The sequence below is a fragment of the Cheilinus undulatus genome, linkage group 24 (genome assembly GCF_018320785.1).
Source record: "Cheilinus undulatus linkage group 24, ASM1832078v1, whole genome shotgun sequence".
Lineage (NCBI taxonomy): Eukaryota > Metazoa > Chordata > Actinopteri > Labriformes > Labridae > Cheilinus > Cheilinus undulatus.
The window spans coordinates 16,029,556-16,055,295 of NC_054888.1; the positions used below are offsets into that span (position 1 = coordinate 16,029,556).

Below are 25,740 nucleotides of genomic sequence, written 5' to 3' on the forward strand. Positions count from 1 at the left end.
CAGGAGGATACAAAGAACCAAACACAAGGAGGGAAACTCAAACATGGGGGAAAACTGAACATGACCACAGAGAGTAATTCTTAAACATGGAATAACTAAACAAGAAGCACAAGGAATATAAGACTAAACATGAAACACAGGGAATGTAAAACTAAACATGAAGAAGGGAATGCTAAACCAGAAACACAAGGAGTAAACTAAACATGGAACACAGGGAATTAATAAATATGAAGCTTGAAAATATACCAATAAACACAGGGAAAAACACAAGAAATCAGAGCAGATCATGACAAAAATATGATGTTTTTAATGACCAATTTGTCGATGACATGCTATAACATGACATTTTTTGAAAATTTTGACAAAGTATAACATGTTTTTCACAACAAATTTTGCGACAACATGCTACAACATGACGTTTTTACAAATTTTGACAAAGTATAATATCATGTTTTTCATGACCAATTTACCAATGACGTTTTTGAACATTTTGACATACTATAATATGATGTTTTTCATGACCAATTTTGCGACGACATGCCATAACATGACATTTTTGCCAATTTTGACAAAGTATAACATGATGTTTTTCATGACCAATTTTACGACAACCTGCTATAACCTGGTGTTTTTTGCAAATTTTGACAAAGAATAATTTCATGTTGTTCATGACCAATTTTGCGACGACATGCTGTAAAATGATGATTTTTTGCAAATTTTGACAGTCTAACATGATATTTTTCATGACCGATGTTGTGACGACAAGCTATAACATGACGTTTTGCAAATTTTGACCGAGTATAACATGATGTGTTTCATGACCAATTTTGCGACGACATGACATTTTGGCAAATTTTGACATACTATAACGTTTTTCACAACCAATTTTGTGACGACATGCTATAACATGATGTTTTTGCAAATTTTGACATAGTATAACATGATATTTTTTGGAAATTTTGACAATGTATAATATGATGTTTTTCATGACCAATTTTGTGACATGCTATAACATGATGTTTTGCAAATTTTGACAAGGTATAACATGATGTGTTTCATGACCAGTTTTGCAATGACATGCTAAAACATGATATTTTTGCAAATTTTGAATACCTATAATATGTTTTTCACAACCAATTTTGCAATGACATCATGCTATATCATGATGTTTTTTGCAAATTTTGACAAAGTATAACATGATATGTTTCATGACCAATTTTGCAATGACATGCCAAAACATGACATTTTTGCAAATTTTGACAAAGTACATCATATAATGTTTTCCTGACCAATTTTGCGTCTACATTCTATAACACAATGTTTTTGGCAAATTTTGACAAAAGTATATGTTTTCCATGACCAATTTTCTACGACATGTTATAACATGACATTTTTGCAAATTTTGACAAAGTATAATATGATGTGTGTCATGACCAATTTTGCAACAAAATGCTAAAACATGTTTTTTGCAAATTTTGATAAAGAATCATATCATGTTTTTCATGACCAATTTTGCAACAACATGCTATAACATGATGTTTTTTGCAAATTTTGATAAAGTATATCGTGTGTTTCATGACCAATTTTGCAATGACATGCTAAAACATGACGTTTTTGCAAATTTTGACAAAGTATAATATGTGTTTCATCTCCAATTTTTGCGACTACATGATATAACACGATGTTTTTTGCAAATTTTGACAAAAGTATAATATGATGTTTTCATTTAAGTCTTCAAGATTATGTCCTTAAAAACTGCTCATCAGGTGTTGAAAGTGAACAGTTCTTTTTTTTTTTTGTTTGCCTCAAAAGATTTGATTTTAAAAACTCCAATGACTAGATTTCTTACTTGTAAGAGTGTTTATAACTCAAGATTTTCTTTAATTTGAGTGAGTTTAAACCAGGTTCCTCTGGCCATCAGCAGTAAGGAGAAGAGGGAGCAGTGGGGTCTCTGCAGCAGCCTCTCTCCATCCCCTCCACCCTGACTCCTGCTATAACATTAAGTTTTATGCACACCAAGCATTGTATAATATGACATTTGTTGTGACAAGTTTCGGCAATAATTCTTTGGGCGAATCTGACTTTTTGAACAATCTTCTCTTGGATGTTCGCTTGACATAATTACTGAATTCTTACCAGATCCATGTATTGATGGGTTTCATTAACATGATTGTGATGCTTTTCCTCCCCAACATCTGCTGATTTTCAAAGATGAAACTTGCTTTAAAAACTTAAATCTAATTAATAAAATCCCTCTAATAAATTCACATGACTTTACAGAATACATTACTTTACACTAAGTAAATTTCAAGTCAGTATCAGTCGATATATATGCAACATTTCTCTGAGTCTCTCATCATTTTCATGGAGAAAATCAGAACAGACCAAATTCCACCACTAGATGGCAGCTTGTTCACAGTATGTCAGTGCACTTTGGGTGTATAAACTATGCTACTAGAATATAAAGATGCAAAGAAAAAAGCTGATTTAATTTCAGTGTGTTTTATTAAAATTTTCACTCATTCACTCTGTCACAGTAACAAAATTGTCAACATTTTGTGAAATGTGCAATCATAACGCTCATTTAAAAACAAATTCACATACAACAAACAAAGTGCTACATTAACGCCGTGTATCTTGGTGAAATCTGCCCAAAACATTGACATAATTAACAGTTTAATTCCCTAAATCCAGAAAAGTAAAAGAAGTGCAAACATTTATAAACCAAACAAAAAGTATCAGTAAATTTTATACAAAGTGCAACAAGAACAGGTCGTTTTAAAGTGTTAGTACGCACAAATTTTTTGATGCCATGGTGAGACGATTCTGTAAACACATTCAGACATGTTCCTTTTGGTCACATTTAAAAGTCTGTAATATTGCATTAATAAATAGATAGAAGCACATTAATAGTTAGCTTAGATCACACATTAATGTTGTAAAAATTCAACCAAATGTGCCCAAACTCGCAGGGACTGATTACGTTTTAGCAGCATCGTTCGCGGAGGGAAAAACACCTGATTAGTCAAAACCTTTATTCTAAATAAATACAAATATAAATAAATAAATAATGACAGTGTTGAGGCTCATAAAAACTGGCAGCCCTCTTTAGCAGGTTACTGTAGCCGTAAAGTTAGCGGCTTATTGCACAAGAGCGGCGGGGAACTATTCCCCCTTGGCACGGACCGATTAAAAACAACCCGCCTTCCCCGAAGAAAGTCTGCATAGACGGAGATCAGAGCGGCCCCTCCCCTTTAGGATGCTTCTATGCAGATTTAAGGTCAACTTTTTGGTTCTCCAGGAAAAATTTCCACTTCCAGGTGAAGTGAGCTACCCCAGCCAGCGGGGTGACACCGCACCTCCTGCACTGTCTCGTCAGTAGCAGCCGTCTCTCCAGGCGCCGTCACGGAGGGCACTGAGGGTTGACAGGCTCTTTGGAGGGGTCAGTAAACTGCTGGAGAAAGAAAACAGAGATGAAGTCCATCATTTGAACTTGAAGCCAACAAAGTGTTTGCAAAGGACAGATTAAAATCTTAAGGACCAGAACCAGAATCAAGTTGGTGCAAAAAAAAAAAAAAAAAAAAAAAAAAAAAGTAATAGAGGAATAAAAATAGAATAAATAAAATAAAATAAAAATAGGGGCAGTAAAAAAAAAACAGCAGTGCTTCAAATTCCTCTTCAACCAACTCCATCCAAGACAAACTGTTGAAAAAATCTAAGTGGTGAAAAGTGGTGGAAAAAAATTGGCTAAAGTGCAATAAAAATAAGTTACAGCAGCAAAATGGTCCAAAACCTGCACATTGTGGCATAAAATGGGTGAAAAGGAGCAAAACAGGAATAACTTGACAAAACTGGGTGAAAAGTGAAAAAAATGGGGAGAAAATATACACAGCCATGTAAGTAGTATTAAAAAAGAGTTACAGGTGGCAGAAATGGTCAAAAAGCAGGAAAACATGGCAAAAAATGTGTGGAAAGAGACTACAATGGGCAAAAAGCAGCAAAGAGTGGGTGAAAAGTGGCAAAAAGGGGAAAAAAATGCAAATTGAAAAAAAAAAAAAAAGGCAATACTAGTGACAAAGGGCAAAAAGGGGTTAAAAATGCCAAAAATGGGCAAAAGAAGCAACAAAAATTTGGAAAAAATTGCAAATAAGGGCTCTGAAAATATACAGACCAAAAAATAAAGGTTGGCAATTAAAGGGGACATATTTTACCCCTTTAAGACAAGTTTAGTATATTGGTCTCAGAGGTCCCCAAACATGCCTGTGAAGTGTGTTGCTGAAAAAACACTCCAGTATTGGATTTTTACATGTCTAAAACCCCTCTGTTTCAGCCCTGCTCAGACCGAGCTGTTTCTTTGTCTGTGGCTTTAAATGTTACCGAGCTGTCTGACTCCTCCCCTTTCAGGAAATAGATGTGGCTTAATGGATGTGGCTTGGAACCTTCTTCCAAGCGGGGAGGGCCAACCGAACCTGGAGGCGGGGCTAACTCATGAGGGGAAATCTGAAAATCTAAAAATCTTTTAGCACACATTTTCTGAAAGGTGGAGGGGTGGGGGGTTCTGGTAATTGAGGGGATTGTGGACAGGCCAAGGGTTCTTATTTTTGTTAGAAAAGCCTGATTAAGTAATTTATGCATAATATGTCCCCTTTAAAGTTCATTTAAGCCTGGGAAACAAACTGATTGTGTCTTGCAATAGATAATTTCTGAGGTCAAAGGTTGCCGTTTTTAAGGTTTTCTGTGGGGATAATATTTGAAATTCAGACATATGGCATATATTGAGACATGTGGCTTGTATAGAGGCTTGCTCTGCTGTCTTGAATTTTAGATCGTTTTCAATGAAACCAGCTCCCCATAAGCTGCCTTCTTTAAATGGTTGATTTTAACAAACTGAGCAAAAATTGACGAACACCGTCTGCAAAAGTTGCCCCAAAGCTCTGTCCTTGGACCACCCCCTCTTGGTCGCATCATCCGCAAACATGGTGTCAGCTTCCATTCCTACGCTGATGACACAGCTTTATTTTTTATTTTATTTAATCTTTATTTAACCAGATAAAACCCCTTGATCTCTTTTAGAGGTCAGCATAGGTCATAATACATAATATATATTCAAGAGACAAAAAATAAACAATAATAAATTATAAACAACACAATCTACACACCACAACATCCGGCCAGCTCTTGTTTACCTTCGTGCTGGTTGGGCCATCTTGCTGCGTGGAGTGGAGATCGGAGTACCAATGAAGGATGCGGGGCGAGGCAGGCTGCTGCGGGGCGTGGTCGGTGTCGAATTGGGGATTGATTGTTTATTTAGCATTGGGATCCCGCTGTTGGCCCCTACGCTCGTGTTCAGAGACTGGAGGCTGGTGGAGGTTGGCATGGTTGTGGAGCCTTTAATAGTGGGGCTGACGTAGGCGGTGGCTTTCAGCGGCTGCCGTGACAACGAGGTGAAGTTACCGACGCTCTGGACCCTGTTCTGGAGTTGGCCTGGGGAGGGGACTGGATAAAGAAAAAGTGAAAATTGGCAAACTATTCCTTTAAAATGCTGCTTTTTTTTTGTATCAAAGTTTGTCTTACTGGAGGACTGCAGTCGAGCCAGCCCACTGGACGAATCAAAACTCTGGCTGTTACGAAGCAAAGAAGGGGAAGCACTAGGATTGGTTGGAATGGGCACACTCGGCATGCTAGGAGTTCTGACAAGGTTAGGCATGCTCCTCCGCAGCTTATCTAAGAGACAGAGACACAGGAAGCTAAAAGATGCATTTCAAAGTAAGAGAAGCCTCATCTAGTGGCTTATATCGCAACATAAATAAATATTACATAAAGTTTTAATGTTTCTTGCCAGCTGTTGGTCGTGCCTGCTCTTTTCTGATGCCTCTATCCCTTTAAAGACAACAAAAATCTGGCTGTGATCTCCTTTACTGTAACCGCCCCCTCGGTCATTTCTAACTCTTAATCCCATCAAACTCTCTCCTCGTCTCTGAGCGGAAACGCACGCCAGTCTGAGAGCTTAAAGAGTTGTACAAGAGGCTTAGTCCGAGTTATTATTAAGTTGCTGAGGACATCTGTGCTGGTCGCTCTGTGATGGAAACGCTCCGTTATGAGGAATGAATAGAAACACATCTGTTAGTGTTCAATAAATTAGTTAGTAGTCTCAAATAAAAGTTAGAAAACTTCAGTTTTGTCCATATTTTGGTGTAGAACTTGATCGACTTACTCTCATATTCGGCTGCAGGCCACAGTGGAGATTCCCAGAAACAGAACAGCCGACAACAAACAAACAGATAATTCACATACGGAACATGTAAACAAAGAGATAAATGATCAGAGTGTTGACAGGGAAGACAGTAAATTACTCTGAAGGCTTGTTTAAATGCCATTATCTAAAGGCTGCAACTGGGAAGTAGCAAAGTGGCCAAATGTGACCATAGTCATTCTTACCGACTTAAATTAAGCGATCCCTCTGTAACAGCAGGCGCTGTCAGCAGATTCTCCACACATTCACTAATGTGTCAAAGATGTTTTCAAAGTTGAGACTCAGCTCATCGAACAGGGTACCATAAGCTCAATACTGACTCATTCAAGCCTTTGTCTTTTCCAGATCACACTATTGTAATTCACTTCTCTCTGGTTTAAACCAAAAATCCCTCTCTTGACTCCAATGCGTAGCATTAAGGTTTCTAGCTGGTTTCAGTCGACGACATCACATCACATCACTCTTACTGTTCATGTTAGAATTAATTTTAAGATTTTTACTACTTTCAAAGCAGGTATAGGTCTGTCTCCAAGCCCCATATATCCGAATTATTAACCCCCTTGGATCGGGTGGAGTCCTGGTCATTCCAAAGTCAAGACTTAAAATTAAAGGTGATGGGGCCTTTTCCATCTGGGCCCCTTGACTTTGGAACGACCTACCTGAGGAGATAAGGCAACAAAATAAAGAAAAAGTAAAAATTGGCAAACCATTCCTTTAAAATGCTGCTGTTTTTATTTAGACTCAAGTGGAGTCCTGGTCGTTCCAAAGTCAAGACTTAAAACTAAAAGGTGATGGGGCCTTTTCCATCAGGGTCCCTTGACTTTAGAATAACTTACCCGAGCAGATAAGGCGCGCAGAGTCGGTCCCTTCTTAAAACTAATTTTTACAGGCCTACTGTCTTCTCATTTGGTTTTTATCTTCCCACACATTTTTTAATTTCTTTTTAATTTCCTATCATCTTTGGCTTGCCTTTATTCCCTTCTAACCTCAATTTATTTAATTTCACCTTTGGCTGTTTGTAATCATTATTGGTTAATTCTACTGCCTTAGAGATATTTTAGCTTGATTTTTTTGTTCCTTTATTCATATTTTACCATTCTGTTTTTATCTCTCTTGTAGTTTTTATTTGTCATTTCTTCAAATTTCTTACATCTTAAATTTTGGTCCTCTTGTTTACAAGCTTACAATGTCAATGAGAAGTCTTAGTTTACATGGTCTGGGTTCATGATGTTTTCAGTTTATAACCTTGATCAGGTTTTTGTCTAGGTTTGTTTGATCTGTGAACAGGGCTGAATTTTATGATACAATGCAGAATTTAAGAAATGTCAAATGACTGGTCATAAATGTGATTATTTCTGGCATATTTAATGCCTCTGTTCAAATCTGTTAGGATATTTATAACATTCATAACACAGGAAATCCTAAACAGTTCACCTGTAGCATAATATTCATCAGTTCAAAGCCTTCTTTAAATGTCTGAATGAAGAAACCACATCGTAAAGGTGTTCAATCTCACCTGATCCTGGTCTGAAGCCCTGTGACTCGGCCATACACAGGCTGCCCAGTCCCAGTCCGAGTCCCTGCGACCCCTGCGTTTGGGGCTGAGCTGGAAGGGCGAACCCAGCGGAAGGGTAGGGGGGGGTGGAGGGGGTGGAAGGAGGGGTGCACAGGGAACTTGTGCTTCTTCGCCAGTCTCGGATGCTGGAGAAAGTGTGGGAGTGCGGCAGGCGGGTGAGGCGCGGCTGCGGCGGCGGAAGGAGGCCGTAGTCTTCGTCGTCCTCCTCGTCTTCCTCCTCCAGGTCGGGCCCGGCGCTGAGCTGGCTGAGCTGGAAGGTGAAGCTCTGGCTGCGGCGGCTGGCGAGGACGCTCGACGTGCTGGCGAGGTCCTGTCTTAGACCTGAGGGAGTGAGACGTAAGGAGCGGCGGGCAAAACGCAAAAACACAGACACACAAAGAGAGACACAAGCATCACCTCCGAGGGTTAATGAAGCTGAAGTAGCGGTGAGCTCTGAGATCTGGAGAAACGTGTTAAAATATTAGAGAGGAGGGAACCAAAGAGACAGACGGACAGTCGATCAACGACACAGAAAACCACTACAAACAATGAAAGATGAGCACTATAACTAGTTTCTTTTTGTTATGAAATGTGTTCGAGCAAAATATCAGCCGTACAAACTATCAATTAAACCTTAATTTTACACAATAATTTCATCTTGTGTGAGTGGATGACTTACTCTCCTCCTGCAGTCGGGCCATGACCTGGACGTCAGTGAGGTCCTGCAGTTTGTAACCCAGAGCGATGGAGTCATCCTCCACCTCTGAGACGCCGAGGTCGCTGTCCATGGATGACTGAGGGCTGAATGCCAAGCGTCGGAGGCTGCGACCTTCAACGACACATAAAATAAATCAGTTTGATCATTCTTCATCATCTGACGCAACTATGACGTAGAATATCACGAGGATCCAAACCTACAGACATTTAGCTCTGAGAATTAAAGACGATGAGCACAGAGGTTACGCTGATGATATTCCTTTGTAGAATAATCCTCTCCATCCTCATCGCCGTCTTTAACTACACACGTCACAGGCTAGAGTTTCTGCAGCCTTTTTAACCCAGATTTTTATGGTAATTGAAGCTTACTTGAACTACTTTTCATTCAGTTGTATTAAAGATTCACAGCATGGTGTTTGGACTTTGGTTAGTAATCAGGACAGTGTCTCTGGACTGCTCCATTTGTGTCAAAATTGGATTTTTCTAAAGTATATGAAGAGCTGAGGGTGAAGGGTTTAATCTAGAACCTTAGAAAAAGTATTCAAAAGAGGAACTGGAGAAAAATTATTGATTACAAAGTGGTTTTTCCTTGTTGTTTTTGACTGCAAAATAATTAATAGTAAGGCTAAAAAGCAACTTGAAAAGCCACACTATATATGTATAGAGAGGTAAGGATTGTTTCTGATGTGGAAAGCACACCAAAGCTCAGAAATTCATTGATTATCCTGGGAGAAAATGGTTTTATCTACTAAAAATCAAAGTATTTAAAGGTTTCTTTGGTCGATAAAGCTTCTATGCTGTGGATACCCTGCAGTGGCCACAACTATTTGCTTAATGAAGAGCATAATTTGATTAGCCTGGTCAAAGTTTCTTCCATGCAATTGTGACTTTTTGCCTTTATAATCTCAATAATTCCAAGTCATGGTGCATGTAAATACACTAGTTTTAAAGTTTTTCAGTTTTCAGTAAATTTGCAACTATTTAAACTCAGTTAATTACAGTGCTATAATATGGATAGTTTATACACACATCTTTTGTCAAGAATCGGTTAAGATTGTAGGTCCATTATGTGGGGATTTTGTTCATGAAATCAACTGAAATTGATTAAGATCAAAGTGGATCCAGGAGGGGGCCTGAGCTTTTCTTAGATTTGAGTAGAGGGGGCCCTAAGGCCAAACAAAATGCCTGATTCTTCCCAGGCTTGTATTTTCGGACAGTATGATTTTAGTTACTTTTTTAAAGGTGAGGTGTAGACCTTAGCAGACATCATAGATTGGATTCAGAAGAGCTGGGAGATGCAGAAGGCAGAAACCTTGCTGCAGTGCAAAATCTACTATCATCAGCATAAAAGGCTATTATTAAATTATTTCTGTATTAAAGTTTTACAAAAAATGTACAAAAGTGCCACTATTGCACTATGTAAAAGTTCCTTTGTTATTTTTTAAAAAAAGAAAAAATGGGTCTAAAAAAAAAAAAAAAACAACAACAAGGTTTTGAGTTTAGAAATACACACGTAAAACTAGCATTATTATCTGCATTTTCCTTGATAACCAAGCAAGTACTATAGTACATATGGATCTAAAAAATTAGAATATAATGTCAAAGTTTTTTCCTGCATGTTCTTCAGAAAGTTCATTTTGCATATATTCTAGATTCATCTAATAAAAAGTGAAATATTTAAAGATTTTTTTTGTTTGAATCTTGATGATTATGGCTCAATCCAAAATCCACTATCTCAAAATATTATGAGGTTCAGTACACACAACCACATTAATGTGGAAGACTGCTGATGTCCAGAGGAAAATCACTGACATCCTTCACAAAGAGGGTAAGGACAGGCGTTCTCAGAGGCTCTATATTCATGGAAAGTTGACTGGAAGGGAAAAGTGTAGTAAGAAAAGGTGCACAAGCAACAAGGATGAGCTCAGCCTTTAGAGGGTTGTAAAACAAAGCAGATTCAAGAACGCAGGGGAGCTTCACAAAAAGCTAACTGAGTCAGTGGATTATTTTGCCTAGCCTTTTGAGTTTTTATATTACTTCAAGTGCCCATTTAACTATTAATGCTTTTTCTACAAATTAATTCTATGAAGTTGCCTCACTGTTAATTTGTTTTTGTGCTAAGACTTTAAATCTTGAATTCTCTTCCCTGTTTTGTGTTTTAGAGCAGCTCTGTCATGGAATCAAGCCTCCAGCGAAAACCAGAGATTCCCCCCGGCTCCTCGTCTCTCCCGCTGACTCCACTCCTCTTGTTCCCTGCAGCTTTGCCCTCTGCTGAGTCTGGATAGCTCCTTTTTTTTTCCATCACGAATAATGCACACAAAAATCTGTGCCACAGTTCTCTATCTCCTCGGCTGTGAGCTGCTCAGATAATTTATTCTTTACTCCCACGACTTACAGCTGAAATAATATCTGAAAATCTTGACCTAATTCTCTGAGCTTCTTCACCTGAGTGTTAAGACTCTGTTTGGTTTTCTTTTGCTTTATACGAGAGTTAAAGTAAAGTACGAGATGGAGGAAATGATGGTGAGGCTTACTGCGGCTGTGGGGGAGGAAGGTGGGAGTCCGCTCAGCTACGGGGGAGAGATCCTTCCCTACAGGGCTCAGGGTGCGATGGAGGACTGGGTGGAGTGGGGAGGAGAGGGGCAAAGCTAAAGGAAGGAGAGTTTGGTTTAAAAACAGTCAAAAATGTCACATTCTGCACATTTATAGTCGTGTTTTTACCGTGTCTGTCCATCAACTGTGGGGTTGAACAGGGTTTGACAGGAGGGGGAGTGTTGATGGGTGAGACGCCGGCTACCTGGGTCACAGGAGGGCCGGGGGACGAGGAGGAGGGGGAGGGGCCGGAGAGGGAGCTACGCCACCTGGAGACTGAGGAGAGAGGAAACAAACAGAGGGATGTTACAGGAAACACATTTCCACACATGCTTAGTTTTTAAAGTAACAAAGTGTCCTTTGAGAAAAAATTAGGTTGTTTTATTTCAGTGTTATCACAGTGTTTTTGTGCTTTGCAGAACATCTGAAAATGTACCACTTCAGTTTAATATTAAAAAGTTTGATATTAAAACACTAGAAATCAAATTAGCACGCTGGGATGAGCCTATACCTTTTTGTTTGTATAAATATTAAACATAAACCATATCATCAAAGGCAGTTTGTTAATAAGGTTTTTCAAAATTTGATACCGCATGGTTTTATGTGTGATAGGTCAGGAAAGTTACCAAAAAAAAAGACATATTTAATACTCCTTATCACGTTAACACATGTTGACTTTTAATACACTTTCTGCTACACACGTGGAATCCAACGGTCCTTGAATGCATCATAATAGGACTGTCAAGTCGGCTCATTAAGTAACGTCTACTAAAGTTCAAGTTAAAGTTTGGGAGAGCTTTTTAAGATTTTCATTTTGGTTTAATTCATAACGTCGCTGTGTTTTGAGCTCATAGATTGATTAGCCTAAGCTACGGCTAACGTGCTCTGAGTCTCTTTTCTCCGACAGTCACAGAGATGCATGCACGTAGACCTCAGTAAACACACCTACCTATCATGCCGGCTGGTCATGATATCAAAGCATGGTTATCGCTAACACTAATTATGCTAATTATGATAACCGTAGAAAATTTTAAATACCAGTCACCATAGATATATCTAGAAGACTAGATATGTCAGCATGCTGTAGCAGCCCGCTAAGCGACACACCTATGTGGCGGCCACCTTGGTGGGGGCGACATTCCCATTAAAGGCAATGCATGTACCTTGAAAATAAATCATAACTTGCTCATTTCTCAACCGATTTTCATGCTGTTTACTTTATTGTCGACGTCAAAACATGTGCTATTAATTCAGAACATTTGATTAAAAAAAATATATAGAAAAAGACTTTCTACCAATGTAATACAATTTTAGTTATTTTACTCTTTAGGTCCAGAGGCCTGCGTTTACTACAAGTAGTAGTGACTACTACTACTGCTGATACTGGCACTGCTACTACAACTGGTACTTCTATGACTCTAACGGCTATTTATACTACTACTGCTGCTTGTACTATATTACAGCTACTATTAATTGTATGGTATTTGGCTGTCAAGCTGCTAGCTCGCGGAAGTGTTTTGCTAGTAGCCAAGTAGTACTGAAGCTCTCAACAAGATTTAATAATGGCAAAACAGCCAAGGTTATTCCCAGTTTCCTTGTGTCAACCATACGGCATAGTGTCCAACCGTATGCAGCACAATGTGCAGGCATCCTTGTTTTAGTTTTCATGTCTTCTACAACCACGGAATGCCCTGACACTTTGCCCCCACTAGCTTAGCCTCGCCATAGGCACGCAGCTCAAAGGGGCGTGTCGTATCGACTTATTCATATCTATGCCAGTAACCGTTACATCTCTGGTGTGTGGCACTGACACGCTCACGCTGTGTATTGCAAAGATGGTAAATACTAACAGAGTCTCACTCGTTTTTTAAAAAAAATCTCTCCAACAGCAGCAAACATAATTTGTCATTTGAATCAAACTCATGTGCATATACTTTATCATTTGGTCATGGCTGTGTTTAAAACACTTTAGTCAGACATGAATAATGTAGAACAATATAGATTAAATTTCTACACATGTGAGTAGTCTCATTACTGTTTCTGTTGAAGTGTGAGCAGACTGGACAAGTTCATGATCTCTTCATTTCTTTTCAAACAGAAAAGCACTTCCTTATTTTACTCTTTATAATACTGGTTATTATAAAAGTCTCACCGGATATAGGTTCTCATTTATCTCATTTACTGAAAAGGAATGTTATGTAGCTTGTGGCCTGTGCTACTAGTAGACTCTAGAAGAGGTTTTTTTTTTTACTCCAACTGTTAACTGCTAAATTTTACCTCAAAACTCAAATTTGGCTACTTTATTTTTTAGCTACTTACCCCCTAACACATTTCAGAAGTACTGACACTTAGCAGAGATTTCCTGCTTTAACCCCAGATCTGAACAATAAAATCTCTCACATTTAGATGAAAAAAAAAAAAAAAGCTAAAGATGCACATATTTAGATAAGGGGAATAAAGGCCATTTTCACAGGTAGCATGTCCCCAAATCTCACTAGTAAGCTCCGTAATCCAGACATGACTTAAAGACCAGAATAAGACAAAAAAAAATCATTGAAATTCTTATTTATGTTCATAGAAAGACACTGCATTTATTATAGGTCTAGTTTCCCTTCCTCATTAAAATATTGCAATGTTTGTTGCAGAAAGAAAAAATACTGCAGTGTCAGTTTTTTCCAGTATCATTCAGCTGAACATGGGCAGCGGTGCTGCTGCTAGAAACAGACAAACTCTCAACTGTAAATATTAGCACATTACAAAGCAGATTTTTTGTGGGATTACTGCCCAACCTTGATGCTAATATGCTTAATACAAATTCATTAAGGTCAACGATGACTGGTTCCTGATCAATCAGGGTACATCTAATATCAGTAAATACAATTCCTAAAATCATCCTTTAATAAAAGCTACGAGCTTTTACAAGCTTGGCTTCTAGAACAAAAATGCACACACAAATGTCTACACACATGTTCGCAGAGACACTAGCAGAGCAGCCGTTACTTCACCAACACTGAGACTGTCACCGCCGGCTCGATTCAGCAGCTCCACAACAAAGCTTTGTTTAACAGCACAACAAAGACGAGCGCACTGCAGCCGTACCTGGCGCTGAGTGGATTTCTATTCATAGCTGTGGCTGTGTGATGAGAATACAGACATGGTATGATGAGAGGAATTTCTCTCTGTTACCTGTCAATGCCGATAAAAACACTTTAATATGAGAGACTGAGCATCCCTTTCATGTAAACTGTAACCATGGAAACAGCTCATCTCACTGTACTCGGCCTCGGCTGGAGGAGGAGGGAGGAAGCGGGGGCCGAGCTGGTGGGAGCATTCCTCTGCAGCTGACAGTGTAAGGCCCAGACTCCATAACAGAGAGAGACAGAGGAGAGGTAGAGCTTCTGATGCAACGAGCTGCACTGCTGCTGCAAGTTTATGGAGACAAGGGTTGATAACTGTCGCCAACAAGTTGACTGAGTTCAGTGGGACAAAAGTATGTAGACATAGGAGGAATAAACAACATTTATACACCTATACAAATAGGTCTTCAGCAGCTCAGCAACAGCTTCCTAGGAAAGTCATTTGGACATATCCTGAATTTTAGCCTGGAAAAGTGTTATTAAACCTTTTTGAACCATTTCAATAACGGGGTTTGTTTGAGACCATTTGTTTGGTATTAAGCTAAGTTTAGTGAAACGACGATCACTGATCAGAAATCCTGTGGAGGTAAAGTCAGTGGCAGCTCAGCTAGCAGTCCCTCTAATCAGACATTCAATCATAGCTCATCGATTTGAAAACTTAGAGCTAAATTTTACCCTAAAACAGCTTTATTTTGTCATTTTACTGCTTTAATTTTATGGTTTGTTTGTGTTGAAGAGGGGAAGACCTCTGTGGGTAATCCGGCTCAGTTTAAAACCCCGTCAACAATGATTACTGAAGTAATCCTGACTTTAAACGAGCAGAGGAAGTGATTCAAGTAACTGTCACCATGTGGTGTTGACTAGACTCGTCACAACTCCTATTATTTGTTAATTTATTGTTTTTACTTTACATGAAGCTGCTACTTCTGATTAACATCTCATTATCTAAGCGCATCACTGCATAAAATAATACTGCTGCATAACTTCCCAAACTCTCCTGAACTTTTCAGTGATGTTTTGTCTCCCTTCTTACTTGGGCACTTTTTTATATAGTTGGGTTTCTGCGCTGTCTAGGACAGTGGTTCTCAACCTTTTCAGCCCACGACCCCCAAAATAAAAGGTGCCAGAGACCGGGAATCCCACTGTACCTGAAGGTGGCTGAACACAGCCATGCACATTCAAGAATAGTCGTGGGGAGACAAGACCGCCCATTAAGTGGGGGAAATGGGAGAGCTTTCTGGGGCCCAGCCAAACTGGTGGCCAGCAAAATCATGGTCTGTTGTAAAGTTAAGCTGTGGTATTTTATATTTAACCTGAATAATAACCACTCTTATCAAAGAAACAAATTTTAATTCATGTTTGTAGTAAGTAGCCCTCTTAAAAGCAATTCTTTTGTTAAAAACAAAATTAAAATATGTTAAAAATAGCTAAAATGGGTTAATAATGGCAAAAAAGGGGGTGAAATTAGATTTTAAAAGTAGCAGCAATGGGTTAGAAATGTCAAAAATTCCATAAAAGTGGCAAAAAATGACCAAAAATGGGTTAAGTGGCAAAAAGGCATATTACATGGTAAAAAGAGATTCAAAAGTGGCTGTAATGGCATTGAAGTGGCAAAAAATAGGTGGAAATTTGGTGATATGGGGTGAAAATTGATATAAACTGGGAAAAAAGGGTTAGCTGAGGCAGAAAAACTCATAAACTGGCAAAAATTAATATATCAATTTGTGCATTTTTTGGCTTACAAAGTGGTTAAAGGGGTTTATAGTGGTAATAATGTGCCAACAGAACCAACAATAGGCAGAGTGGCAAGATTTCGTTGAGAAGTGGCAAAAACAGGCAGGAAAAAGTGGTGAAAAGGGTTTAAAATGGAAAAAAAATAGGTTTTAAGTTGCAAAAATGATAAAAAGTGATATAAATGGGTTAAAATTTGGCAACATTGGTGTAAGTGGCAACAGTGTAATTTAAAAATGTTCTTAGTTTGTTTAAGGCATCTAGAGAACCCCTCTCAGTGTCTCGCGACCCCAAATGAGGTCCCAACCTAAACGTTGAGAACCCCTGGTCTAGGATATTCAAGGGTTTTTATTCTAGTTTTTTTTATCTTCTGGATTGTTTCTGGGTTTTTATGTCTTGAGTGTCTGCTGGGTTATTATGAGCTTGGCTGAATTTCTTGTTGTTTTCTTTTGCTCCGTTTATTGTCAAAGCATTTTGTAAACCTCTGTTTTCAAAGCTGAAAGTTTTAATAACTATTGGGACCAAATGACTACGGAAAATAATCTAATCACGACCCCAAAGTCAACTGATGGTCTAGTGGTTAGGTCGCGGCCTATGTACTTTCTCGGCCCAGGTTGAAGTCTGGCCTTTGGCTCTTTCACCGTTAAGGGAATGTGAGGGTGGAGTTCCTCCATCATGCCCTTGGGCAGAGTGTTTTGATATGTTGTATTTATGTTTAGTTGTTAATCCCTGCTGGGGTTCTTCTGCTCATCTTTCTGGTGGATTGTTGTTTTTGATGTGTGACACATTTGCACCATGAGTAAAGTTATCCACTGAATTAGCATTCCTGCCTGTTACTTGAGGTGTTACGAAAGGACACAGGCAGTGTGTTCTTCATCAGTATGCATTGCCTTGACTCTACTTTTTCTTGGCAGACACCCATATTTCCACAGGTTTTGAAAGAAGAGGTGTGACTTTACCTGAACAACCTGGTTGGAGATCTACAGAATTTCCTGGCTGTTCTTGCCATTGAGCAAAGATCTAATTTACTGTACAACTCCACAGTGAACTTAAAATTAAATACTTTTTTACTTTTATTTGAGTAGATTTTAACCAGTAACTGTACTTGAGTACGATAGTCCCTTTTTCCACCAGCAGTGGCAGAGGCAATGTTCCTCTAACTCGTCTTTTTGGGCTGTAATTTCCAGGTCTACAACTGCTGCAAATGCCAGGAAACTTTAGCAACTAAAATCAATGTTAAGGATGTAACTGGGAGAAGCAGAAGTAAACTTTTACCATCCATTTAGCAACAATAAATAGTGGTAAGAAATGCTCTAAAATCAGAGGTTGTGGGCACTGCCTGGCAAAAAATTTACATCTGTAGATACAAGTCCAAGTGTTAAAGTGGCAGCTCAAGCTACAAGCCAGGTGTGCCAAAAACTCTGATTCTGTAGCCTGAAATGCCTGTTAATTGGTTTGTTTCTTTTTAAGACAATATTTGTGTTGCCACTTTAGCTCCTGTGTAAAATCTTGTTGACTTTAAAGAAAAATTCTAATTTTACAGCAAAAATGTTTTGCTGCAACTGTAAGATACCCCAAACTAGCAGCATTTATAAAAAGTACATGTTGGCTAAAAAGGGAAAAATATTGCTGTCCCTCCACATTCATCCTACACAAAAATGTTCAGAAAGACAAAAAATGTAGGAGCTTTCACGAAGAAGCTTCTGTTTGAAGGTTGAAGCACTCGCATATAAAAGCAAAACTGGAAATGGCTCAAATTTCAAAGTGTTAGAACGGCACAGACGCGCCCACGCAGGTGAGTGGAGCGCCGTCTCCTCTCTCTAAAAGCTTCAGGGTGTTAAGCTGTCTGTTCCTGTGGGGCCGTGGGAGCCGTCGCCTCCATTCACAGCTCCGTACCAACCCTGTACTTCTCCTCCACAGAGACCCTCATCGATCAGACATCTGCAGACATCTCCGCTCAAACCTGATCTGCTTTTTCTGGGTCGGCTGTCGATCGGCTCAAGATGCGAAATCTATTCTTAACAAGTCAATTCAGGTGCATGAGGTAACCATGGCAACACTGAAAGCAAACCAAGAGTCAGACACTCTGTGTCTTTGATGAAACCACAACACCTGAAATATTTCAAAGACGCTGATATCTCAGAGTTTTTCCTTTGATTCCAGTATTTCCTCAGACTTCCTGTCCTGGTGATTGATGTTATGAGATAACAGCCATCATGACAGACATTCAGAGGTTATGTGTACTCGGCCTGATCTGCTTAATGCTATTAGAGATGTCCAGATTAGCCTCCCTAAGTTCTATTGTCCTCACTGAGCCCCATTAGTCATTGTGGAGACAGAGGTGATCCAAATTCAACCTTTTAAGTAAGAGCCCTGTTGAACAAAGAGAGTCCTGTTTCTTTGGTGTAACTACAACTCAGAACAAAATTAACAGTCACCTTTCTTGGAAGGTGATAATTTACTGAGTGGAAGTGGCAAAAAATAAGTGTTGAAAAGTGGACAAAAAGGTGCATATATGGGTTCAAAGTGGCAAATACGCAATGAAAGTGGAAAAAAATGTTGGGAAAAACTGAAAAAGAGGCATAAAGGGAATAAGCAGAATATATTGGTTAAGAAAAGAAAAAAGTGGAAAAAATTGGGAAAAAGTGATCAATAAGTAGTAGAAAGTGAAAGGTGGTTAAAAGTGACAAAAATGTGTTAAACGTGGCAAAAATTGGGTAAAAGGTGCAAAAATGGGTGGTACAAAGGGTGAAATGCGGTCAAATAGCAGCAAATATGGGTTATCACTGGTAGATAAAAGCGGGGAAAAAAAAGGCTAAAGTTGCAAAAATGGGTTTTAAAAATAGAGGGAAAACTATTAGAAAGTGGCAAAAATGGATTAATACTAGCAAAACTGTTGCTGGCATTTAACTGGCAGTTTAAATAGTGAAAAAGCACTTAAAAATTGTAAAAATTATGTAAAAGTGGTATATTTGGGTAAAAGTGGAAATAAATGGCTATGGTGCAAAAAAGGGGTAAACAAATGGGTGATAGTGGTTAAAAAGTGGCAAAAAGGGTAATATTACTGGTAAAAAAAAAAGATTAAAAGTGGAAAAAAAGGCTAAAGTTGCAAAAATGGGTGTTAAAAGCCGTTAAATTTTTGAAAAAAATTGGTTTAAAGTATCAAAAATCGCAAAAATTGTGGCAAGAATGAGTTTAGCAACAAATGTTACAAAACAGACGGAAACAGGTAAAAAGGTGTCACAAAAAAAAATATTAGAAAATACATAAATACTTTGCTTGACACGCTTTCAGCTCCAAAATGAAGCCAATGAGGATGCTAGCATCAATGCTACTGATCCAACACACATACATTGATTTCATCAATAAGTGAGAACCGCAGAGGGCCCATGCATTTGTTTTTCAGGGGCCCTGCCCATTTCTGTGGACAGGTTTTCTTTTAGAGATAGTCTGTTTGTGCAGCAAGAAACAAATCCCAGTTACTGTTGATTTTTGGCCTGAACTGAGATTAAGTCCCAATAAAAAAATAGCATATCATCAGCACAGAGTCAAAGCTTTGTGTTTTCTGTGTATAATTACCATTAAAAAAAAAACCCTATTTCTTCATTCAGAACCCCTAAAAGCTGCTACCAGAATAAGCAAATTAAAGATTTGAGTCATTAGAATAATTAAAAGTGTCATTACCAAGGACATAATTTGCAAGTACAAAAATTAACTTAAACCTTGCTTAAGTATTTTTGTGAAATGCTTCTACCAGCTTCCAGCACTGCACTTCTTTTTAATAATGAAGGTCTGAAAGCCTCCAATAAATTCACTTACCACTTCCTGCAGGAAGCAGCAACGTTGCAGAAAGCAAATTCTGGCCTGATCTGCTTAAATTAAACCACTTAATTCCCTGATTTTATACTACAGGAGCACCAAAGTGATGAGTGAAACAGTGAAAAACTAATAAACTATGGATTACTTGGCATCTTGACTGGGAATTTAAAAAGAAATGAGGCTTGAAGACAAACTGCATGCTCAGCGTCAGAACATCCCAGCTTGCATTGCAACTTCTTTAAAAAATCTGCTGCAAAACCAGAATCACTGAAACTGAAATCCTGGAGGGTCAAGATTACTAATCAAATGATTTTAACATAAAGACAAGCTGAACATGGAGCAACAAAAGTTTTTCAAGAAATGACATTAATTTAGTTGACAGCCTGCTTCCTTTCTTTAGACATAAAGACGAGCATTAATCTACGAATCCTGGCTGAGTTGTTCTTGGCAGAGATTTGTGTTTTGTGAGTCAGTGAGCTCTAATGTTTACTCATCAGTTTAAAACAGCCTGAAGGAGAAAAGGGCTCTGTAAACTCGTCTACTGCCTGTGGTTTGGTGGTTTTGTCTTTAATGTGAGCGAGTTAGAGAAGAATGGGGGATGTTAAAGTGACGCCAGTGTGGAGAAAGACGAACATCCACTGACCTTTAGCCAAACCCGACAAGACATCTACAGTGTCTTTCATTTCACATTGAGGTATTCCTAAAGGTTTTTAACACTTACAAAGGCAGAAACACAGCTACCTTGATGTAGCTGTTAATTAAAAGCCTCAAAAACAATCTGTCGTCTCATACCTTGTTCCAGTCGAAGGGACAATGATCTCCTGGCAGCCTCCACCTCTGATTTGGGACAGTCCAGAGCTTTCCGGCACCACTGCAGAGGAGAGATGGAGTCGTCTGAAGACTCCTTAGCTTTTGATGACGTGTACAACCTGGAGAGTGAAAATTCAAGTCTCAACATTAACAGTACATTTGACTTAAAATTTAACACTGGAACATGTTCAAAGCTACATGAAAAGTTAAAACATGACCACCAGTGTCAAGACAACTTGACTATAAGGGCAGACATACCTTTGTGTTAACTTTCTCTCGAATAGTTTTACAGAAAATGACAAACATAGGTATGCTAGTCATTTTAAGATGTGTGATGCTAATGTTAGGATACTAACAAAAACTTTATAGAAAATCCTGCACACTGTCCAACTTTCAAAAAAGGGGCACCTATTTGGTACTGGACCTTCATCAGGGCCTGTTTAAGGATGAACTGTCAGTTCATCTCAACACAGTCTGAATGTCTGAATAATGAAAATTAACAAATACATGCTATTTTTTTGTTGACTGGGAGGTAAATTTCCAAAATCTATCAGCCACAGTGGCCTACGGATCATTAAAAGCATTATCACAGACATATTTGTGCCAGAAAACAGTAAATTTAATCCACAACTTTGCTAGTCATGCTTTGGCCAGAGTTCACCATAGGGTCAGGGGGCAGGCTAATTGCTGGCGTGCTTATCTATTTTCACTCGAACCAGATGCAGCGGGATCAACCATGTTACCTCCCGAAGGTGTGTTTTAATCCATATTTCACTTGTCTTCAGTCCTGGATGATTAATAGAAGCAGAGTGTGGCTTTGTCTCTCTCAAAGCCACACTCTGCTAGCTTCACCTAATTTAGTAGAGTATCCGATGATAGACATGTTCTATTCCAGCCAAGTCTGTCACAATAAAAGCCTCTTACTCTTAACATTACTGAAAAATTATTTTGAAGAGCAACATCAGTGTTTTCAGCAGCAACACAACTTCATATAATTCATAAAATGATAATACCTGAAGGGTTAAATACTGAATGAGAAAATGAAACAGAGCTCTTAACTTAAATGTGATTGTTTCTCTAGCAAAGCAGCACAGCAGACAGAAGATTCTTTTAGTCAGGTTGTAACATTCTTTTTTAATTTGAGAGGACTGTATTTCTCATGAGTGGGTGTGGCTTCGGCTCATTCAACAGACATGCCCACACCATCCTTGAGCAGACATTACGGCCTAATTTTTCATGATTTTTAAGCTTTTGATTTTCTATCAATTTTATGGCAGTTTGTCGCTTAACAACAAAAAGGGTCTTTTTAAAAATTAGGGAATGTAAAAAAAATAACATTGTATGAAAATCAGTTTTCTTGTTCATCCATGACAAGCCCAATAATTTGTCTATCAATAAAAAACCGAATCTATCATAAAGTATGTAAAAATTAAACCATTTTATGCATTTTTTACAATATAAACAAATATAAACACAGCTGGTATGTACACTGCCAAATAAAGGGTTAAATCAATTGAAATTTTTAAGAATTAATTTCAATAATAAGGACTGAAGCTGATGACAAGATTAGTCTTTTAAAGTAGAACAAAATATTGATTTATAGTAATTTTATGGCATTTTTTAAAAGGACATTTTTTGTCCTTAACAGTTTAAAAGGAAGTTTTTTGTTACCAAGGCCTGAGGATAGAGAGAACTGTTGCACCATGTTAAACCCTCATACAGTGGATGTTCTTTTGACTTATTTCATGTTATTCAGTGCTTTTTTTATTAGTGCCTGACCACCGACCTCCAGAAATTCTCTTTTTTTTTTACCCATTTCTGGGGACCTCAACATGCCCATACTCAATAAAATATGCAGATAAATCAATCGTGGTGAAAATTTATGTATTCAAATGGATCTTCACATGTTGCAGTTTGACCTGTATGCCAAGATTAACAAAAAACATTGTGAAAAATGGAAATTCTGGGCATTTTTTCCCCAAATCATCGGTCACATTTAAACAAACTGACCACAAGAATTTCAGTTTTTAAAGCTACAATAAAATTAATTGATTGAATGAAAACAGAAAATCATCAGGAGCTATTTCAGATTCGTTTTCTTTAGATAGAGCTAATAAAGTTGACAAATTCTGACTTTTTCTTGAATGTACTACTACGTTCACAATCAGGCTTTCTTCTCACACAGTCACAAAAATCTCTCTCATGCTTAAATTCGCTGTTTAAGCCTCAGAGATGTTAGGAAGATGAGGTTCCCTGCTCAAACAGAGAGGGAGGATCAGATCATCCTGAGACTTCTCCACTGTGGGCGACATGGGGCGAGCTGAATTATAGATTATAAAAGCTCTGCTGACATCAGGTGAGAGTGTGACCCGAGGCGGACACACAAACGCACACCTTGGTTCCTATTTTTAACACGGCTGCAAGATGAACGCGAGAAATAAAAGATGAATGTGAATGTGCCGCAGTGAGGAGAACTTTGATCTTCTAGTCTGCTCTCGTTGACATTAAGACGTCTTAAATGCTGTCATTTATCTGTACTATAAATAATTTCAATGCAGATGTTTTTGTCAAACTTGGCTGTAATTTTTGCCACTAAAAAGTGTCAAACAATGGGTTTGCACTGACTGATTCTTAGCAACAGTTGTCAATCGCTGCACATAAATGTGACCATTAGAGCATTCATTGCTCTGATTAGTTGCTTAATCAATAAGCCTACAGCTGGAGAGTTAATGGATTATTTACTGGTCTCTAAGTTAGAAGACAGACACTGATTACTCCTTAAACAGTCATTTCTGCAGTCAGGGGGCACTCAATCAAAACTATAACAAAAGAGGAGATTGAAGGTGTTCTCAGCTACTCGTCGATAAAAATGAACCTTAAAAAAAATTCAGTCCTGAACTTTAAAATTAATTGACTGATCAAATTTGTCTTTGCCCAGCAGGAAGTTTAATTCTCTCTGCTATAACTGACTGTGTCTTTTTGCATAACGTGTTACTTCATAGAACAAGATATGTTTCACGTTTATAAGTATCAAGATATGATTTTTGGCCCATATTGCCCAGCCCTACTCCTTGCAAACAGAGACATTGTTATCAGCCTTAACATGCTTCTGCAGGCTGCTTTTGCATAGCCATTCTCCATGCCAACTGCTACACCCAATTTGCATGACATTTTAGCAATGTTCGGACCCATTAAGAACAAAAAGTTGCAGAAAAATCCAAACATATTAACGTCATGCTTTAAAACCACCATTTGCATGATATTTCTGCAACATTTGAGCCTTATTTTTAAAAAAAAGTTTGGAAAAACATCTAGAATATCTAACTTGAAACATCCAAACTTGTCTCAGTGCTTTTATTTTGGAAAAAATGAATAAGAAGCATTAAAAATAGCTGAATAATGGGTGTCTAGTAGTTCTATTTTATGTCAAACATGGTTTATTATAGTTTCATTTTTACTATAATTATATTAAAGTTCATGCTTTTGGTATTGTGGCAAGCATTTTTTAAGATTTTGCTGAAAAAATAAGCATTTTGTCCATATTGCCCATCCCTATGTGGCCTCTGCATGCAACATGTATACCTCAAAGCAACACATGGTTACAAATGCAGAGAAACAGAGTCTAGTTACCATGTTTCATCAGATTGGTCCGAGCAGGTCAGAGAGTCCAGGTCCAAAACTTCCAGGTCGTCCAGAACCGACGGCTCGGATTCTCCCTCCTCCTCCTCCTCATCCTCGTCCTCTGCAGCCGCTCCGTCTCCGCCTGTGTGAGGGTGGAAATAGTGGAAAGGCTCCTCCGCAGACGCGAAAGACCCCAACGCCGGCTGACAGAGCAGCGTGGGCCGGCTGTAGCTCTTGAACGCCGGGGACGGGGAGACCACATGAGGCCCGGAGGTGCAGCCTCCTGCCCGGGTCCGCAGCTGCTCGTTCTGCCGCTCCAGCTTCCTCACCAGCTCCTGCAGCTTCTTCACCTCCAGCTCCGCGTTCAAAGTGTTGCTGTTACAGTCCACCTCCGGCATTATGGCGGGGTTCAGCACCGCAGCCTCCATGGGAAGAAAACACAGTGAAAGCACGCTAAATTAGCCGCTAACACCTCCGAAAGCTCCAACGTGGAAGAGAAATGGAGGGCAGGTAGCTCCCGGCTCACCTCACACTGCTGAATGTGTAGTACTGTGTCTGATCCGCCTGTCTGGACTAATGACTGAGACTAGGAGACTCCACCCTCCTACACCCACAGACACCAGCCTCCACCCAATTAACCAGGCTGCTTGATTACAGGTAGCTATGCACCTGTCAGACTAAACCCAGGGCTCAAATCCACATTAACGATTATTACGGATCTTAATTTAATCATACTCTATTTGATTTATTCTAAAAATAACCACATATACATAGATGTCTTTTTTTCCAGCACATATACTTAACCCTTTATGTTTTATTTATAAACCAACATCTAATAATTGATTATCTAATCGATGAAACTAATTAAAGTGTATTACACATAAAGATTGGCACACCTGCTCGAAGTTTACGCACATTTGCGACATCTTGTGGCCAAAGTTCGTCATTACAGGAAGTGAAAACTGCGAACATGGGCTGTTTTGTGTTGAAATAACGCTTCTTTTTGATCATTTGAGGAAATATTTATGCTTAGAATCATTGCAGCTATTGTGATAAGCACAAACACTGTTACAAAGTGCTTTTATATCGAATTAATTGCGTAACAATTTGCTGCAAACTTGTAGGGTTCACGAGCAATATTTTGATCGTTATTTTTACGTATTTGCCGTCACCTTGTGGCAAAATCTTTGCAATACAAGCAGTAAAAATACACTTTCTCTACCTAAAATTTAAGTTTATGCATAAAAAATTCAATATTTTGTAACAAAAAAACACTGCTGGACCTTAAAATGCTTCCTTTTAAAGGACGTATACTATAGTTCACGTTATATATTAAATAATATACCAACCTACTGATAGTTTAAGTTTTCTAAAATGGTCAAAGTGTATTGAAATAGACAGAAACATATGTGGTAGGCATTTATTTACACATGGCGACATCTTGGGGCAAAACATCTATTTACTCCTTCCTTATGATTCGACTTTTGCGTTTCCTTTTGCAGCAG

At 38.6% G+C, this 25,740-nt stretch overlaps 1 protein-coding gene across 3 annotated transcripts; it reads right to left on the minus strand.

Annotated features, from left to right (window-relative positions):
- Positions 1-2,486: 2,486 nt before the first annotated feature.
- LOC121505981 (SLAIN motif-containing protein 1-like) lies at positions 2,487-24,829 on the minus strand. Of its 3 annotated transcripts, none has more exons than XM_041781441.1 (10): positions 24,245-24,829; positions 20,597-20,733; positions 11,247-11,393; positions 11,060-11,173; positions 8,488-8,637; positions 7,770-8,150; positions 6,215-6,226; positions 5,575-5,724; positions 5,187-5,496; positions 2,487-3,451 (listed from the first exon to the last, which is right to left on the minus strand). In XM_041781441.1, the coding sequence occupies exons 1-10, from the start codon at positions 24,661-24,663 to the stop codon at positions 3,376-3,378; spliced, it is 1,896 nt and encodes a 631-aa protein (XP_041637375.1). In that variant the 5' UTR covers positions 24,664-24,829; the 3' UTR covers positions 2,487-3,375. The 3 variants fall into 3 exon arrangements, with proteins under 3 accessions (XP_041637375.1, XP_041637374.1, XP_041637376.1); XM_041781440.1 differs by having other exon boundaries at positions 2,487-3,454; XM_041781442.1 differs by lacking the exon at positions 6,215-6,226 and having other exon boundaries at positions 2,487-3,454.
- Positions 24,830-25,740: the final 911 nt, after the last annotated feature.

Coding starts and splice junctions, on each gene's coding strand:
- LOC121505981 (XM_041781440.1), bottom strand. CDS start 24,663: ATGGAGGCTGCGGTGCTGAACCCCGCCATAATGCCGGAGGTGGACTGT. Junction 8,638..11,059: donor CTTCCTCCCCCACAGCCGCA/GTAAGCCTCACC, acceptor GTGTCGTTGAAG/GTCGCAGCCTCCGACGCTTG. Junction 3,455..5,186: donor ATGGCCCAACCAGCACGAAG/GTAAACAAGAGC, acceptor TTCTTTCTCCAG/CAGTTTACTGACCCCTCCAA.